This window comes from Nelusetta ayraudi, unplaced genomic scaffold (assembly GCF_046127955.1).
Source record: "Nelusetta ayraudi isolate G7.1 ecotype Tasmania unplaced genomic scaffold, CSIRO-AGI_Nayr_v1 ptg000084l, whole genome shotgun sequence".
NCBI classification, from domain to species: Eukaryota; Metazoa; Chordata; class Actinopteri; order Tetraodontiformes; family Monacanthidae; genus Nelusetta; species Nelusetta ayraudi.
Genome location: NW_027466134.1, coordinates 1,316,874 through 1,335,611, shown reverse-complemented (window position 1 = coordinate 1,335,611; position 18,738 = coordinate 1,316,874). Strand labels below are relative to the sequence as shown.

General features: G+C 44.3%; 1 protein-coding gene across 1 annotated transcript; it reads left to right on the top strand.

The window, feature by feature from the left end:
• The first annotated feature begins 45 nt into the window (after nt 1–45).
• On the top strand, nt 46–15,513 carry dnai3 (dynein axonemal intermediate chain 3). The gene is made up of 23 exons (XM_076045083.1): nt 46–367; nt 1,064–1,107; nt 1,209–1,244; nt 3,620–3,804; nt 4,118–4,222; nt 4,946–5,074; nt 5,162–5,361; nt 5,606–5,722; nt 5,820–6,016; nt 6,207–6,322; nt 6,504–6,593; nt 6,694–6,768; nt 7,904–8,020; nt 8,812–8,885; nt 9,633–9,768; nt 10,200–10,287; nt 11,927–12,051; nt 12,481–12,541; nt 13,195–13,325; nt 13,416–13,623; nt 13,822–13,913; nt 14,039–14,152; nt 15,038–15,513. Exons 2-23 carry the CDS (start codon nt 1,071–1,073, stop codon nt 15,149–15,151), a joined length of 2,547 nt encoding a protein of 848 aa, XP_075901198.1. The 5' UTR covers nt 46–367; nt 1,064–1,070; the 3' UTR covers nt 15,152–15,513.
• The last annotated feature ends 3,225 nt before the right edge of the window (nt 15,514–18,738 follow it).

The following is an 18,738-nucleotide window of genomic DNA, read 5'->3' as shown; positions in this document are numbered from 1 at the left end:
CCTAACTTAACCCTTGCACTATAACTTCCGGTCATTCCTGTCACCCCTGGCAACCTAACAGATGGGTGCCGATTGCGGGAGCTAAACGCCCGGTTGAGCTGATGCTGATTGTTTTTACTTTTCCTAACACGTATCATTATTATTTTTTTGTTCATTTAGACCTTAATCGTAGAATTCCGACCTATTCCAGGAAACTAGATTAAAGTGAAAAGTACGGCCGCAGCTGAAGGCGCCAGTTTCGGTGACGTTTACGTATTTTTTTGTTTCCACGCAGATGTTTGCAGAACGTGATACTTTGGATACCCAGATGCCGTTAAGTCTTTAGAAAACAAGGGGAAGTTCTTCCAGAGTTAGCAACCCGCACAAGGTAAACTTGCTGAAACTCAACTTGTGCCTGTTTGTTTTTTATACATCCACGAACCGTCGTTGTGTGAAAATAATTTACAGAAAACCGCAACAACAACAACAACAGTCCCACATTACGTCACTGCCACGTAGCTAGCACGTATGCTGAATAAATGTTTAGAACTGGTACGTCAGTCTTTGATAACCTAATTTTTTAATTCAGACAGCAAATTGGAGGGCAAGTAATGCATTGCAGGTGCACATCATCATCCCATGGAGGTTTAACTCACTGAACCTGTATGTATTGGCAGTTATCTGTCAGCATGGGAAAAAACTAAGACTATTAGATTTCACCAAAACAATACACAATAAACAACAAATTCTCAAGCAGGAGCTATTAAAAAAATAATAATAATTAGTTGAATCGCAATCCATTATCTTTTCATGACAGTCATGAAAAGATAGAAGTGTTGTATTTCATTTCCGCCATGGTGGGACACTTCTCTTATTCTCCACTAGATGTCACTACTTGCATTGGCAATACCGTTTTCATTCGTCATAGTTTTCAAAACGTGTGCACTGTACTCGAAATTTTGATACATCTTTAAATGGCGGTCCAGCTGAAAATTGAAAGGATCTTGTCGTTGTTGTTTTGTTTGTTTTTTTCATTGAAATGTAAACATGAATGAGTTTTTGAGTTCATCTCTCTCTTTGACAGTGCAAGGATGGCCCCTAAGAAAAAATCTGGAGGCAAGAAGAAAGGTGAGCGGCTGAGTGCTGTGTTTTGGAAATGTCTGTGAAGGCTCGTGCGTTTCCCTTTACTTATAACTAAACTAACCTGTTTCCGTGGTCTCCCCATGCAGGCAAAAAAGACGCAGCGGACGCCGAGGACAAGCCAGGTGACATTATATCCACAGCCACACTTAACTATAAAGTTTAGGTCAGGGTGTAAATATATTTAATTGCTGTCCTATTTACGTGAAGGTCAGCACTGACTCCGTGTCTGCTTTGACGACTCACAATTTTGCCAAACCCGGGAACAGGCATTTTGTCTGTCTTTACCCCAAATGGAATCGAAGTGAACAACTAGTTTGTGTTGAATCACAGAAGTGAAATAATATGTATGGAATACACTCTGTCTTTTATATGAGACGTCTGAAATTCATTCTCCTTCTGAGATGCAGTTGCACAGCCTTTGACCGTAAGACCGCTGGAGGGGCCGTTTCCTGTTCTGAAGTTCACTGTCCGCCCTCAAACATGCTACAAATAATGATTCTTTTTAACAACACAAGTCATTCAGTGTATTTGTTGTGTGTCAAAAAAAAAGTCACATGTATTGTTATGTAAGAGTAGTGAGTAAATGCAGTGTTTTTTAAAACAATTTGTGGTGGGTGTCTAAGCCTTAGGCTGAACCAAAACCCTCATAGTCACCTTCGATTATGATGTCCTCATTGTTTGGACAGACGTCACTTCCCCCACCTTTAACCTTATGACAGTGTATGTTTGGCAACCATAATCAAATAATAAGAAATTATATTGTACCCCTGGACTATTACTCAGAGAAATGGGAGCTAAACCTTGTCATGTGACGTTGGACAGAAAATTTAATACAATTGTCAAACAAACTGTTCCAGATATTGTGTACATTGGTCACAGGGAAATGTCTTCATCCAGTCACACCTACTACCTTGTGGCAGTAGACTCAACAACAAACTGTGTCATGTTTTGTTCCTTCGTTCAATTTCCCTTTACTCTTTCTGTGGTTGCCAATTAATTAATTTTTCATTCAAAAGTTTAACTAACATTAAAAATGTCCCCAGAAGGCCTTAATAATGGTGCGGCATAAATATCTGCACAGTGTGCAGTCTTGAGCAGATTATACAAGAGGAATCAGAGGACGGCCAACAAAATAAAAAATAACTCACCCACATCGTCTACCAATGTGGCTTGTAGGCGGTTGCATTCTGTAGGGTTATGCGACATTGCACATCACGCCGTCTTTGTCTCCCAGGCGAACGTTTCCCACGAGCGCAAATGCCAAGAGTCCACGCGTAACTCTTTGAAACGAGGGAGCGCGGTTGCCACTACAATGATCTGGCGTGAGGCCCGAGTGGTGTGAGCCGAGGCAAAAAAAAAGGGACGACACACCCAGCTGGGAAGTGGTCGCTTAAGCTGTACTTTAGCGTTCCCCGCGTTCCGTCGGCAGCCCTGTGGAGAGGCTTTGAAGAGAGTGACCGCAAGCAGGATGAGAACTGTCATTATGCCATGCCCTGTTTACAGAAGCGTGCGCGGGGCTGAGCAGGGCTTTGGCGGGGAGAGGAGGAGCCGTGCCTGGATTGTTTATTAAGAGGGAACTTTGTAGTGGTAGACGGCGCACCTCTGTCCTCCTTGTACAGCACCGGGCCCCGGCGTGGCGATGATGCATGCCCCTGAGCTGTTTATGTCTGCGGCGCCCTCCTTCAGTTTTTCACGTCCGGCCTCCTCAATGCATTTGGATCCTGGTGCCTGAAGCCATTCATAAAGGCCGCCTTTCATCCTGCGATATTGCAGGGTTTGACCACCTCGCAAGGGAGGGGACGCGTGAAGCCTCAGATGCATTGTTGCCTCGCCGGTCCAAGGAAATGTTAAAAAAAAAGAAAATCTGTGTCAGTCCGTAGGCGGTGGGGAATCCAAAGCCCTCTCCATTGTGGGCTGATATCACGTGGCAAGTGAGCTTAAGCTCTTGGTTGTTGTATTTCTGTTTACGTATGCGTATATGTGTCACATCTTTGTCCCTTGTGTTGGTGTAGAAATGCAAAAATACCAAAAATATTTCCTTATGGTTTCAGACCAATAACGGCCCTTTAACTCGATTTTGTCACCTGACGCTGAAAGGAAAATATTGCGCAGCAAATTATGCATGCGTTTTCCACACATTTCACACTCGGTAGATGGCAGCGAGTTCTTGTGTTGTGGACAGAATACATCAAGTCAATATTGGAATTACACAGATACAGCACCATCTCTTTGGTTCTGGTTAAAAACCAGTCACCTTGTAATGGAAATTCTTTATGATTCAGGAGTGACTTCAGAAACATAAAATGGGAATAAAATCAGCCGTCACCTTCTTTCACAATGTTCCGACCAAGGCCACCCATCTGACGAGTGATCCTGTTACTCTGAACGCATTCAATATTCACGTTGTGCTCTCACATATTGAGTCCAGCTTTAGTATAGAATTTCCAATCTCTGCCTTATTCCTCATCTATATTGACTGCGACCTCTCCCCGCCCAGATCACCCCTATGACATCATGCCGCTGGTCCTGACATCGGCCACGCAGGAGATCTTTGGTTGCATCGTCGACATAGATGTCACGGCAGAGAAGCCCTACAAGCTGCTGGACAGGGAGAGCATCACGTACGACTTACGGACCAGAGCAGCAGTGTCTGATTTCAGCCCTGCGAAGCAGTATGTACTGGTGAGGCTAATATATTGAGATAAAAAAGATAAAAACTTCACATATGGCTGATTGGAAAAATCCGAACAGTCATACAGAATGCAAGCTTTTCCTTCACGTAACATTGCAACGTGTTCATAGTGCTCTTTCTTAACTTTCTAACAAACACAACTTCCAATTCCTCATCTGGAATCCACCTTTCATATTGCAAAACCGTAGCAGCGCCAGTGTTCCCTGTGGTTGCCAGGGTCAATTCAAAAACCCACAATTTTCTCCTGTCAACAACACAGAGTTGTATTTGTCATGATTTCCACATTGTTCCTCCCTCCAACAGAGCTACCCAGAGGAGGAGATGCTGCTGGTGTTTGACCGGGCCTTCACCTATGGTCAGTGCTTCTACCTGGTTCTCACACCAGAAGGCAAGAAGAGAATCCTCAGTGTAAGCTGACACTTGTTCTGCTCATTCTTTCAATAAATCTGCCTGTCAGTTTCGTGTTATGACTAAAGTTCTGTACAGCTCTGGCTCGGAATACTTTCAGATTCTTTCTGTTCAAAGGAAAAACACCCTTGTTCATCGACAATTACATGTGATCATGATGAATGCAAAGTACAGATTGTTAGTAATACAGCGTTTTGGAGTCGTCAATAAATGCAAAGGAAGGTCACTTAGTTTTGGTTGCATTTCCAGCTATTAGCCCTGATCCAATTTCTTCATGGAGTAACTCAACATTGCATTGATCGCATCTGAAAATTAGCTCAGTTTAAGTGTCTCTGTGGGCAAATTTTTGAGATCGAGTTTCGTCTGCAGCGAGAAAGATAAACCGGTCCATTGTGTCCTTGGTGCTGAGGCCGACGGAGCTGCTAAAACTGGACACCGACGAAGAGCTGGGCGGAACAGCAGCTCAAACAAACTACAGCCAGTTAGAGTGAAACATTTTCAAATTAGGTCAACAATAAAAATGATTGAGGTTAATGATGCTGATGATGAGTCACTGTGCTTCAGAATAGATCTGACCAGCGGATAAAAGCAAAGTCAGTGACAAGAAATCAGAGGTGGCATGTGTACGGTGTCTGTGAGAGGATGTTCATAGAACCAGTTCGGGTTAAATAAACAGAAGATGTGTGCTTTACAAGTTTCTGCTCTGATTCTAATTTTCTGCAGCCCCCAAAGTCAGAAGCTGATGAGGAGCTGGTGCACGAAGTTGTTAAAACTCCAGAAGTAAAACACTGGGAGTCTTTTGGCAGCTGCCTGGAAATAGAAGCAGAATCTGTAAAAGTGACGAGAGAAAAGGTACTTGCACAGTCAAATACAAAATCTTTTTTTTCACGTCATACCTGTGTCCCCTCATGCAACCATTGCATTTTCAATCATCTTCAGCTGAGGTTCAAGTTCTCGAGAGTGCGCAGGAAGTTTGAGGCCCCGGTCTGTTTCTCCGACCGCGCCTTAGCAGACATCAAGAAAGGCCACATCACATGCGCTTCCTACCAAGACAGAAGGTTCAGCATCAAGCACATTCAATGCGACCGAGGGATCCAGGCGGTTGCCAGCGTGCAGACGGGCAGCACTCAGACACTCAGGTAGGCCTGCAGATTTAGCACCAGGAACAGAATTTAGTCCACAGGAAGACAAGGGTGTTCATTTTCTGCTAAGACCTGCGAGCTCGCTAAAATGTCTGTTTTCATGCACTCAAACTATACCTCTAGATCCCATATCCTAAGCATAAAGTGAGGCTTTTTTTTTTCCAGATGATGCCTCTCTGCACTCTTGCATGGTGCAGATTATATGGTCCTGTAAAAATGGTCAGTTTGGTCTGTTTTACAGAACATCTCTGAGCAATACCTTCACCCAGTATGCACCAAGGGAGTTTAACACCAAAGAGAAAGAAAGCCTCCTGCAGCTGCAGAGTGTGAGGAAGTTCTGCCACGCGATGACGCCCAGGTAAAAAACGGTCGCCAGAAGCACATTTTCAAGCAAACCTTGAAAATTAAAAAAAAAAAAAGAGAGAAGAAAATAACATTTTAATTAACTTCTGCAGGGTGATCCAGGCCCTTCAGCAGAGAGAGATCATGAACGTGTTTGATGACGACTGGAGACTTCTGGGAATCCAGGTGGAAGGAGGCGACTGGACTGGTAAAGTCTCTGAGGGCTTGATGCTCTACCAGGCCTTCACAGACCAGCAGTACTCCAAGGACAAGAGGGTCAGCTGCGTCAACTGGCATCCCACCATCTTCGGTAGGAAACGCTCACACGCGTCTAGTGTCACGCGTATAGTCTAATTGAAAAAACCTTGAAAACTGCACCCCCCCACCCCCCCCATAATCCTGAGCTTTAGGATATTTCTTGGTGGCCTCTCAATAACATCAAGTAACCTATCATTTACAATAACATTGCTACTTTCTTTTTTTTTTCTCCTGTTCTCAAGGTGTGATCGCTGTGGCTTTGGCGCAAAAAAAAGATACCGGGGTAAAGGAAGCCACACCGTTCAACAAACCCTCCATCATTCTCTTCTTCAGCTTCTCTGACCCCTGTAATCCTCAGGCAAGTCGAGGTGCATGAGGGACCGACTTGGCAAAAAATAGAATGTGTTTTTTGTCAAGGCGCTTGATTATACTCAAGAAATATTAGAAATACTGCATTACATTTTTCATGCAAGCCTGTGTTTTGCCTTAGGAAGATCTTTGAAATCTAGTGTTTCTGTGTTTGGATGCTTTGTGAGCAGTTGGTGCTGGAGTGCCCTGACGACATTTTAGTCTTCGAGTTCTGCCCATCAGACCCAAACATTATTGTGGGAGGCTGCATAAACGGACAGGTGAATGAAACTTTAAATGAGCAAATTAAATGTTAACCTGTGATCATATTCATTCATTTTCAAAAACAAGTGAGTGATCTTTGGTTTTCCGCCACAACAGCTCGTCTTGTGGGACATCTCTGCCCAAGTGCCACATTTACAGTCTAGTGGTAAAAAGGTCTCTGCCAACAAATTTGTAAGTACTCTTAATCCTGGCTTTGATGTGAAAAGTGTCAGTCATAAACTGGTGCCCTCTTTGTTGTTGTTAGTTTTATTAGTTAATTATTTATTAGTTAAATAATTATATAAAAACATAACCGCTAATGGTGTGTTGGTAGAGTTGTGGTTTTCGGTCGTATTGTGTTGGGGTTTATTCAGTCAGCATTGCTGCAACATGAACAGATCCAATCATATTGTCACCCAGTCTGTTGGAAAGAGTCAGTTAAGCTGAAACACAAAGCCAAAACTGTTGCTTTTCCTCGGCAGCTACACAGCAATGGTGGATGAGTCAATGAATGAGTGAATCGAGACGAGTCACGACTCACCTGTCGCTGCAAAGTATTTCCATTTCCATTCCATTTTTTTTTATGAGATCATATATTTGCATTACATTACCATAAGACGGAAACCAATGCATATTTTTTGCACTCTGTACAACGACAAGGTTCTTGTGAGTGTGTAATGAGGTGTGACAAAAAAAAGCAGGCCTTCTATTTAAAGCAATAACACTGTGTGGGAACAGCCAAACACTAAATATGAGAGCTGCAGGCTGACTGACCCCCACTGTTGCCAAACAGACACATATGCTCCCATCATCCAGCGGTCATTCGCTTTGTGTGCTTGTTTTTTTTTTTTTTTTATGACCACTATAGTGGAACAGCTGTCTCTATCCCCGTCCTCAACACTTCCCTTTTTATACATCCCTCCCTCCCTCCCTCTCTCCTCCTCTCCCGCCCTCCGTACTCTCCGCCCCTGTTTGTTCTTCACCTCTGAGTCAACAGCGTCAGCTCGCCTACTGCAGCTGTTACACAAGGCCCCTCCATCCTGCACCGTCACGGCTCCCAATAAAACACAGCACACAGGCTAATCAGACCACCTCCACCTCCATCACCCTGTTTGCGCTGTAAACACTGAATTTGTATCTGCTGAAAGCCTTCCGTGTTCAGCGCTGTAAAGGACACCAGAGGGCTCGCTGCGAGGCTCGTTGGATACCACACTCATAAAAAAAAAAATCTTCCCGCTCAGATTAGCTCACCCAACATAAACCAGTGTTAAGTATGTTACTAGGCTGCGCTCTAGGCTGAGTCTCCCGTGTCTTGACTTCCTCCCAGGACCTGGCCGAGAGCACAGAGAAGACCCCCGTCGTGCACTACTGTGCCATGTCTGCCTTGGAGAGCAGACACAAAGCACCAATTACCGACATCCGGTGGCTCCCGTCCACTTTTGAGGTACACGGAGGCGGAGGGGCCGCGCGGCGGGAGGGGCTCCACGGCTGCGGGTGCAACGCCGAGTAGTTTGGGGGCGAGCTTAGTCGATCTACTGCATGGCGTGTTTAGGCTGGGAAAGCAAAGGGTTAGGAGAACTTTACAAGGTTATTAGATTTTGATTAAAAAGCACTCATTGCCGATAGGGAGAGAGCTCTGATACCTCTAACAGCAGTTCAGGCACAGTGACACATTGGTTTTGTTTTTTTTATTGTCTTTTATTGTTTGTTAACCTCTTGAAGGTTAAGACATGGACCAGGAGTTTGTTGGGAGCGATGAAGTGATCAGATATCCTGCTTTGCATGAGATTGCTCATTTTCTTTTAATCATAAATCCTGAAAATTGATCATTTTAAAGGTCCAGTGTGTAGCAGTTGCATATGAATACATGAATAGAAGTGTATACTCGCAGTGCATTCAAAGCAATTTGGTTTTTGTACTGCTCTGTCAACTACACGGTGAACTGAAAAATGATTACGAATTCCCTATGTAATGGTTTCTGACGTCGCGTCTCTTAAATCTTCCTCCTCAGACAAGAAACTAATTTGTTTGTGGTTTTTCTTGATGTATTCAACGGCGCTGCAACAAATCAACCGCAGTCAGCCGTCTGGATCATTAGAATAAGGCAATCATCCAAGTGCCCGAGGGGCCACTTCGAGGAGCCATACATCTCCCAGGAGCTTTTGTTTACATGCAGCGGCAGAGTGCAGCACTTAATCCTGACTGGCAATGTGTGGCTTCTCTCTGTTGCACCAGGTGACTAAGACGGGCACGCCCATCAAGAACAGGTACAACCTCAGCATTCAGATCATCACCTGCTCCCCTGACTGGTAGGTGTAACGTCTGAGTGATGATGTGCTGTCAGACTGCCGCGCATATGAAGGAGAAATATACACCCTTGAGAATTTCACTTGGATCCCAGTGTCACTTGTTAGTGGGTTGGGACTGTAGATATTACCATAAGGGTTAATATATCCTGACTATATGTGCATAAAATCTTCGTTCCAGGTTTTCAGTTTTTTTTTTGTTATTGCAAGGTGAACACATTCCTTATTCACCCAGATGTGTTCCTCAACATTGTTGCATTAACAAAAAAGTGCTCATTAATCGACTGACGTTGACAAATGAGCAGCTGCAGTCTCAGGCTTTTATTGCATTGAATTTTACAAGTGTAAACAGTATTTAGTTGATGATAGGAGCACTTAACATGATGCTGATTCCCTTCTTTATGAATTGATGACACACTGTCTGGCCAACCTAGATATTTCATCACAGATTGAAGAGTTTAGTGGTTTGCGACCCACTGTTTTGCACAAAACCCTTCAAGTTAATTCATCTAATTTATTAAATATGAACAGTTACAACATTATAGTTTGTGATAGAACAAGCGATCACGATTTCTGCTGACTGGAGGCATAGATGGTGTCATTATGAATGAATGTTGTCTTTGGAGATTAGTTTCAAGTGCAGACAACTTGTCTGTTTTCAAACATTCGTCATATGGGTGCGATGCAGGTTTGCTCCTTTTGCAGCAGCTCATGGCATAAGTTTTCCTTGTTCTGGATCTCTCACCAAAGCACCCTGATGTTCTGGGATTTGCGAGCTCAAAAGCAGCCGAGCCAGTCGTCAGAGCAGCCGAAAGTGGACCAGAAGAAATCAAGTGTCCCCGACACGTTCAAACACCTGGACCGCACGTGGAAACCTCTGTTCAGGGTGAGTGTCAGGATTCACTCTCTGTCAAAACTGATTTTTCTCGTAAAATGTCAGTGAATAGTAAGGTGTGTATTTCTTTAGTGCAGTGCACAAACCGTGTTGTTGTCACATTTCCCACTGCTGTTTTGCACTTTTTTTTTTCTTTGTCTTTGCCTTCTGGTACTTCTGTGACTTGCACGTAAAACAGTTGAGAGTACATTTGATCACACATTAGCCAATTGCACACCAAACGTTCCCATTCATGCTCAATCATTCATCACCGAAATACACTGCAGCAGTGAGCCGTAGCTTTGCTTCAAGTCATTTGTTTGTGTGTCCACCGTCGTCCACGCCTGATGTTTGGACTGGTCGCAGTGCACAAATGGTTCACTGCATTTCCCCCTGATGCTTCTTTAAAATACTCAGAGCTGTTTGGTTTTTCTGTGTGTCAGGTTACCTTGCCCAAGATCGAATCCAGTGGAGAGTATGCCCCTTTGAAGTTCAACCTGGAACAGTACACCCTGAATAGTAATCACACAGGTGAGACCACATGTGAGATTTTTTTGCCCCGAGGCTGCCTTGGTTTCTGTCTGTCTGTCTGTCTTGTCTGTCTGTCTGTCACACCGTTTCCATCCTTAAGTCAATCACACAAATGAGTGACACCAAACCCCATTATGTGTATGCTTGGACAATATTACGTTTTATTGTTTGATTCGATGAAAACGTGCTTGCGCCTCATCCAGGAAAAGGTAATTACAGTTTTCTGCGTCGACCTTGATTATTATTTGTCGGGAGGCAAAACAAAAATTAGCGGTTAAGCATTAAATATTGCACTAACCAGCCCGTGACTGATCGTTTTCAAATGTGGGTCTGCCACGGACGGCTGAGCACAGTGATCAGCGGGGACGGGGATCATTCCCCCCCCACCCACCCCGTCTCCTCTGGTTTCATAGCGCTTCATTAAGTGATACTCCCAAAACAAGGAGCTCATAGTAGCGCAACTTCAGCCTCGCTAACTGTCAGCTCTTTGCAATATGCTGCCCAAGCTCCTATAAGGAAAAGGGGGATGACCGTGTGTGTCCTGGCCAGTTGAGAAGAGACCCGTCTTTGTGCAGCGAAAAGGTCCAGCGCTCCAGTGCAAAGCGGTTACATAATTAATTAATATGGTCACTAGCCCAAGCATTTAATATACAGCTTCGTAGGCCACAAATACGGCCGGCCGTTATTGATGTGATAACGGTCAGCGTTTGATTTATGTGTGGCTTTTTTTAATCAAGGACATTGAGTCTTAAATCTTCCTCAATTCTTTTCACTCCCACTGCTAATCAATGTTTTTCTCAGCAGATCCTGTTTTTGTTTTTTTTTTTTTTTTTCTCCAATAGGCAGTTAGAGGGTTTTTAGTTTGATTTCACTCTGCAGTCCTGCAAGTCAATGCAAAAATCCTTCCAGTTCATATTAATATTCACTTTCTATTATCAAATTTTGGATTCTTCCTTGCTCCTTTTGCAACCGAGGACAGGTTGAAATTGACAGGAAATCTGTGATTTAGAATAAAAAAAAAACAACAACAACAACAACAGCACATTGTCCCCTTCACCCACATGCAAACTTTGTCTTAAGTGGATGAAGGAGATTTGAGATTTGGTAATCTGAGCCGATGTCCAGGAGCTAATCTAAGTGAGTGAGCGAGGCTGGGACTTGATGATGCTGAGGGGGGGGTGAGAGGGACGTCCTCGTCTGACAGACAGTCGGCCTTTTGTGATGGAAAAGTCCTGCCTGTCCCGACCGTCCCACCCTTCTCCCTTACTGGACCCCATTATCAACACAATCATCCCTCCCACCCAGCCCCCTCCTCTCCCCCACACCCCTCATATCCCCTCTTATTCCATCTCATTCTCCTCTCCCCACCTCCACTCCCCTCTCTTTTGTCCTTCTGTCATCTTGTTCATGGTCAGATTACAGAGCTGACTGCACCACTGCTGCTCTTCAATCTTGTGTTTCCTCACTTAGAGGTGCAAGCCTCTTTTTTAAGTTGATTTTTGTTGTTGTTGTTGTTGTTGTTTAATTGTGCTAAAAGCATGTGTGAGTCTCGCCCTTTGTTTTCGGTTTTCTTTTTTTCCAAATTGTGTGAGTTTTTATTGAATTATCTCCCCAACACTTCCTCTGCTTCCCCTGACAGAGGAGGAGAGTGAGCACGAGGAAGGCTTTGAAGCCACCAGAGACTATAGCCAGATGAAAATGTTCACTGGTAAATCACCTACACCTCTGGAGGACGTCAACACCAAGGTCTACATTGGTACAGAGGTAAATACGCCCAAGAAAGTCAAGTGAGCCATTTGTGTTAACACGCAATTGAACATTTTAGACATAAAGTGGCCAGGGAATTTATATTTTTATCTTTCCCACATAATGACAGATGGTGATAGCATTTACATATGCATATATATATATACATATGCATATATGTATGTGTATGTATATATATATATGTGTGTATATATATGTGTATATATGTTTATGTATATATATGTGTATATATATATATATATACATATATATATATATGTGTGTATACATATATATATATATATACGTGTATATATATGTGTATATGTATGTATGTATGTATATACATATATATATATATATATATATGTATTTAGATATATGTACAGTGAGTCTTCAGGATAGATACTTGAGGGGTTATTCAGTTTCTGCTTGTTTTCTTGCTAGGATGGGGAGGTTCTCTACACCGACTGGAGGCTGCAAAAAGACGAATCGGGACGAATGCAAGGTGAGCGTCGTGACTCGCCCTCGGTCGAGTAATTTGCCAGCCGTCGGGACGCAGCTGTGTCCCGCAGAGTTCAGCCCTAAAAGCCCCCCCCCCCGCATCCATCTTGCCACCCTCACGATCAATCCCAGCGCTCGCGTTGAGCGGGATTCAGTTTCATAATCAATCAGCTCGCCGCTCTGCGTGATGGATCCACCAGCTGCATTCTGCCATTAAAAGTCTGACGAAGATGAAAAACGGGGGACGGCTGCAAAGGTAACACTGCGGTCAAAGAGATTAGCGTGGATGCTGCAGGGGGGGGGGGAGGGGGGGGTCAGTTCAATCGCAGCTGCATGGACTGTCACATGAAAAACAGAAGAAAAACAAGGCCGAAGGGTTTTCCTGGAGGTCAGATCAGATCTTTATGTCTCCCAGCACATCAATATGGAGAGTTGAGCTAATGCTACCGGGTCCAGCTGCAAAGGCTTGTCACTGAACATAAATCCAATGCACCATTTGTTAACATGTTAACTCCGCAAGCTTTTTAAGGATATTTTTTGAAGGTTAACAATACAAATCTTCTCAATCCCACTAATAAAGAGTCATTTATATGAAGCAGGAACTCAGCAGGTTGTCTTTTGCCGTGCTGCTTGATTGACCCGTCTCATCTCTCGCAGCTTCCAAGCCCCTCTGGTGTTTCAGTGTCCATCACTGGTTGGTCAACACGGTGCAGCGCTCGCCCTTCTTGAAAAACACCATGTTGACAACCGGGGACTCCAACTTTGCCATCTGGAGGGAGAACGTCTTGGTAACAACTCCCACCCGGTCTTCTACTAAACTCTGAAGCTGCTGACCACCGAGCTGAAAATGTCACTTATTGAATGCACTCACATACCAGGAAGGTCCCATCATACTGTCACCAAACTCTGAGCAAATGTGCACGGCGGCATGCTGGTCCCCGTCCCGACCGGCCGTCTTCTACATTGGAAAAGAGGACGGCAGAATCGAGGTGTGGAACCTGCTGGAAAAGACCAGCGAGCCTGCGTTTGTCCAGGAGCACATCACCAACGCCAAGATTACCTGCATCGAACCCTGGGTCGCCTTCCGTGAGTTGTCTTCCATCTCCATGCTCAAATGCAAGTCGAGGTCGAGCTTGGATCCAGACAAGGGCTGCAAGTTGTATCGATTTGTCAGCGACTAAACCGACACACCCAAATCTAGATGGAATCAAAAAAAAAATCCTCCAAAATATGTTTCTTTCTTATGTGAACTGCACATTAACTACAGTTTCTATTTCTGCACAGCCAAGCAGCACTTCTTGGCTGTGACAGACGAACAAGGAACACTGCGCGTATTGGAGATCCCAAAGAATCTCAGAGTTGCCTCGAGGGGTGAGGTGAGTTTCGTTCAATTCAGTCTCGCGCAGCACTGCCTGAAACGAGATCGATACCTGTGTTTGTCTGTCAGAATCTCTAGCGAATCAGTCAGACCTGCCGACTTCCCTTTTTTTTCTGCTTGCAGAGCATTTACATGGAAAGATACTTTAGGCTGGAGGAGAATGTGCTGAAAGATTTCCTCTTGAAGCAAGACCTGTGGGAAAAAGAGAAGCCGGAAGCTCCGTCCCCAGAGGCAACGGTGAGACGCTTCGGAAATATCCGACTAGCGATTTGCTGACACTGACTAGATGGGGGGGGGGGAAGCACAGTGAATATAGGCAACAACAACAAAAAAAATCCTAACGATGTCTTACGCATTCTTATAATGTATTCAGTGATTTGCAGAAACTACACATCTGCTTTATGAAGAGCTTATCAACTACATTTCAAATTCAGTTTGAATTTGTTCTTACCTATAGATCTCACTGACGGGTTTAATTCGAACGTGGTTAGCGATTGGATCCAAGAGTCATTGGTGTTGACCAGACTTTGAGTTTGGATTGAAAGACGCTTGCAGATTTCACACAGAGGGCTAAAGTGCTAAATTAGCGCTGTGGATTTCAGTTGTAAGAGGTTTTAATAGTTGTGGCTGTTTTTTTCTGGGACAACCTTTTAACTTCTTGGGCCATTTGATCCAGTTAATCACAATAAAACCACCCGGCAGTAGACTGCGTAAACCCGGTGGAGGGACACGGCTCCTCCCTGCTGTCTCGCTTTCAGTCTGGCTTATTCTCCTGTTTCAGCCCTCATGTGTTATTTATTCATATCACTATTTGATGGCAGGCACCAGGGAGAGGAGGCTTATTGATTTTTTTTGTCTGCTATCTATAGAAGCTAAATGTTGTACTGGCTAAGTGCCTTAATTTTAGACTATACCAAGTTTTCATTGCTGTTTTTTCCTCTGATAATATTGATAGGCTATCCTGTTGTGCCATTAGTGATACAAGTGTGTAGTATTGGCTTCAAAAATCTCCAATACTAGGGGGGGAAAAAAACAAAAAAACAAAGATTGCTGTGTGGAAGTTTTTTTTTTCTTCTTTAATGTGTAATCACATTGATTATTCTCTTATTATTTTGAGCACAGGAGCCGGCCAAGAAAGGGTCACCAGTGGAGAGCGATGAGGCGGGCCTGAAGGAGTACACTGAGCACCAGTCCTTGGAGAAAGGCATCCTGAAAGAAACCGGCTTGTTTCTCTGATGTGTCAGAGACTCAGAACTGCACAATCACATTCCTTTATTTTGTCATTTAATACAGCCTAGATGTACCTCAAACATCACAACCATAACGCGCGCGTGTGTGTGTGTGTGTGTGTGTGTGTGTGCGTAATTACAGTATACGTCTGTGATAGTTTCCTGTTAGCTGTGTTTTTTAAATCTGAATAATTAATCTGAGATCTAATTTTTTTTTAATGATCATGTTTTAATGTAGGTCAGTGATAATCCACTGGTAAAATGGTATTCTGTTTTGACCTGGCCAGTTTTGCACAAATAATAGAGGGGGGAATTGTCAGCGTTCTCAGTTTTATATTTAAAACTGCTATTAAACTGTTTTGATTTGAAGGATGTTTGCAAATGCGGAGGTCTCTTTAGTTTGTCGCCTTGTCATTTTCCGTGTCCACGCGGTGGATAGCTTGTGCTTGCCTGGGCAACCTCCCCACGACTCTGTCGTCATATTCATCATTTTGACACTTCGTCACCGCATCGTGCAGTCGGAGTCTGACTCAGACAGGAAGGTATGTGTGACTCAGATAGGTGTGTTCTCTTATTTTGATTAATTAATAACCAGAATGTCGTGCGGGAATTACCAAACCCATTTCCGCGCAGGTCGTCTGTGTGCGGAGTTTGCACGTTCTCATTGTGTATGCATTGGTTTAGTCGATGATTGGATGCTTTGTTTTGTTTTGACATTCAGATTTGCTTTGAAGGCAAATCAGCACAGAAATATGAGAGCAAATCCACGTTGCACCAATTTAGCTAAAAACAAACAAGCAAGAAAGCCAAGATGACCAAATATTTTGACATGAATTCATATAAGCAAGTCCATGATTGAGATCTAAATTATAGACCATGCTTTCATGTTATTTGATGTTTAAAAAAAAACACAGTAAATTATTTTATAGGTTTCTCTTCAAAGATTCAGCCTAAAAATCTTAATCCTGCTGTGGTTTGAATTAAAGTATTTTTTACTTTCTGCTGCAAAATTGGCCATTCCATCTTTTCCAAAAAAAGACTCAACACAAACTTGAACTGCATCTCTCAGAGCACCTATCAAGAATGCCGCTTGCGTCGCCGGGTGTTGGAACGACGACCTCCTCGGCTCTCTGGACATCCATTAGTTTCGCTCCTTCACGGAGACAAAATGAGGACGCCCTCAGAGCCCTGGGTCCACCTCAGGGTCAAGAGCAGCTCCGCAGACCTATAGTCACAGCTGACAGCCAGTATCCTGCCAGAAAACGGGGGGGGGGGGGGGGGGGTGTGAGGACAGAAGGAGGCTGTGGAGGAGGGGGTCAGGCAACCAAGAGCACTGAGTCCAAGAAGATGCCTCAGAAAAGAGGGACCAAGAAAGGACTGAGAGAGTCCATAAACAGGTTGTGTTCCTGACGGAGGGGACAAGAGGAGGAGCTAAAGATGCTTCAATAACGATAAAGAAGCAGCTGATTCCCCTTGGCCAACGTGTTGCGGGGGTCCGTGTCAGTCTGGCCATGACTCATTCACGTGGACGGTCCTGTCACGGCGAGGTGAAGGGGCAGAGGGGGGGTGAAGAATGGGGCTGAGGCAGGGCGCCCATATGGCCCCCGAGGCACCAACGAGGCCCGAGTGACAAAAGGTAGGGGCCTCCGCTCTGCCTGCACAAACCTCTCAGGGAATTCTGTTTTGCAGAGCCCCCCCCCCCCCCCTGTCCTCTGCGGAGCCTCTCACTTTCTCCCAGCTCAGGAATGTGCCTCCTGCACACCCGCATGCACGCACGGGGAGTGCCGTCCCCTACCCTGGTTAGTTATTATAGTAATGGCTGATGCAGAAGAGCCATTGCGCAACTTGCTGGGCTTACTTGTGTGTAAACACTGGTGCCCCAGCACCCTCCACTGCTGTTAGGTTTGTGTTCTGGACCCAGTGACCCCCTTTCCCACTTCTGCACGGTAGGTTGTCTTGTGTCCCAAGTTGAGTTTTCTTGGCTGAAGTCCCAAGAAGATTTTCCCAAACATCAAAAGAACTCCCTCTCAAAACGCCGATGCCGATTTTCCTGCAGACCTGTTTTTGTCACCTCTCCTTCAACATTTTCAAGCCAAGTGTTAGGGAAACAATGCCAGCAGGTGCTGCACAAGGAGGGGCCGTGACTCTGGCCCGGCGAATTAAGCCATTCCCTCGGCATTGTTCAACTGGCCCTCTTAGCTTCCCCTGCTGGGGTGGGTGTTTCGGCAGGATGCTGCGTCCCTAAATCTCCCGACATGGGGCAAACTGAGCTTTTTGGACCGTAACATCCAAGTTTGCCCCCTCCTCTACCAACGAGGAGGTACATTTCCCCTGAACAAGTATTGGGACTTACCCCAAATCAGCTGAATGGCTGGGGGGAAAAATGCACAGAGACGTTGTATCTCCTTTAAATAAATTGCTAGCTGTTGGAAGTAGTGCTACGTTAGGCTTATTTTTTAAATATTTACTTTTTTCTAAGAATCCTCTCAGCTTTGTTTGCAACAATTGGGATGCGGACCGATGCGCCCAGTGGCTCGATTTCCTGGAGTTGTTTCCCAGAGTTATTCAACAAATCTGTTCTGGATAATCAGTATTGATAATGGGATCAGAATAATCACAAAATTTTGAGGAATTTCTTATCCCTGGCAACAGGATATTTGGCCTTCGGTCCGTTGCCCTGTGCAAAATCGGCAAAAATCAGACCCTTGGCTATTGAGTTGACCCTTGACCTCTGAGAAGATCAGATGACCAGGGCATCACTGTGGAATGCTCCCTCTTGACTTCTATTAGTTTCCTGATTTCAAAGCTCTTCTATGTCTTTTTTTTTTTTTTTAACCTTTCCCTCCCGTGTGTGTTCGATATTATATAGTCTGCTCAATGTCCAGTTTCTTGTTCGTGGTAGAAACAGGATACACATAAGCTGGCAAAGTCGGTCTTTATTTGAACTTCAAAGGGAATGTTAATTAAAATGTCAGCTTTTCTGGCATCTTGGCATCACTTTTCCTTGCGCTGTAATCAGACACCCTGCCTTATCTTAGGCAAGGGTATCTAGATTGAGGCTAAACTAACAACTGTGGTGGGTTTTTAATCAGGGGCACATTCAGGCCTTGTCCACACACACACACACGCGGGTATTTTTTGTAAACAACAGTTTCTCCGTTGTGGTTTTGACATGTGCCCGAATGCAGACAGTTCACATTACTGATTAATGTAATTACCAGGTAGAGAGTAGCTCGATAAAAAAATAAAGTAACTAATGGCTTGAAGGGGGATTTGTCAAATTTACATAGACCACAGATCCACCCTTCAGGCTCACCTTGGATTACTCAGACTAAACTGACTACACCGTGTGATATCACATCACGCTATGCAGATGATGTCTTAGAATTTTTACTTCACTGATAAAAGATGGGAGATATGTAGTACAAAGAGAGCGAAAGAAAATCATCCATCCAGCCACTTCCTATATAAACTCATTCTATGTGATGGCCGAGTTACTCTCTGAACAAGTCACCAGAGCCACACTCACAATCACACGTGCAGCGATTTCAGAACCGCTAAATAGCCTCTAGGCGTATCTTTGGAATGTGAAAG

Excerpts from the sequence above, each read along its gene's own strand:
- dnai3 (XM_076045083.1), top strand. The coding sequence starts at position 1,071 with ATGGCCCCTAAGAAAAAATCTGGAGGCAAGAAGAAAG. Across the intron at positions 6,594-6,693 it reads GAGGCTGCATAAACGGACAG|CTCGTCTTGTGGGACATCTC; the intron begins GTGAATGAAACT and ends CCGCCACAACAG. Across the intron at positions 9,769-10,199 it reads CGTGGAAACCTCTGTTCAGG|GTTACCTTGCCCAAGATCGA; the intron begins GTGAGTGTCAGG and ends TCTGTGTGTCAG.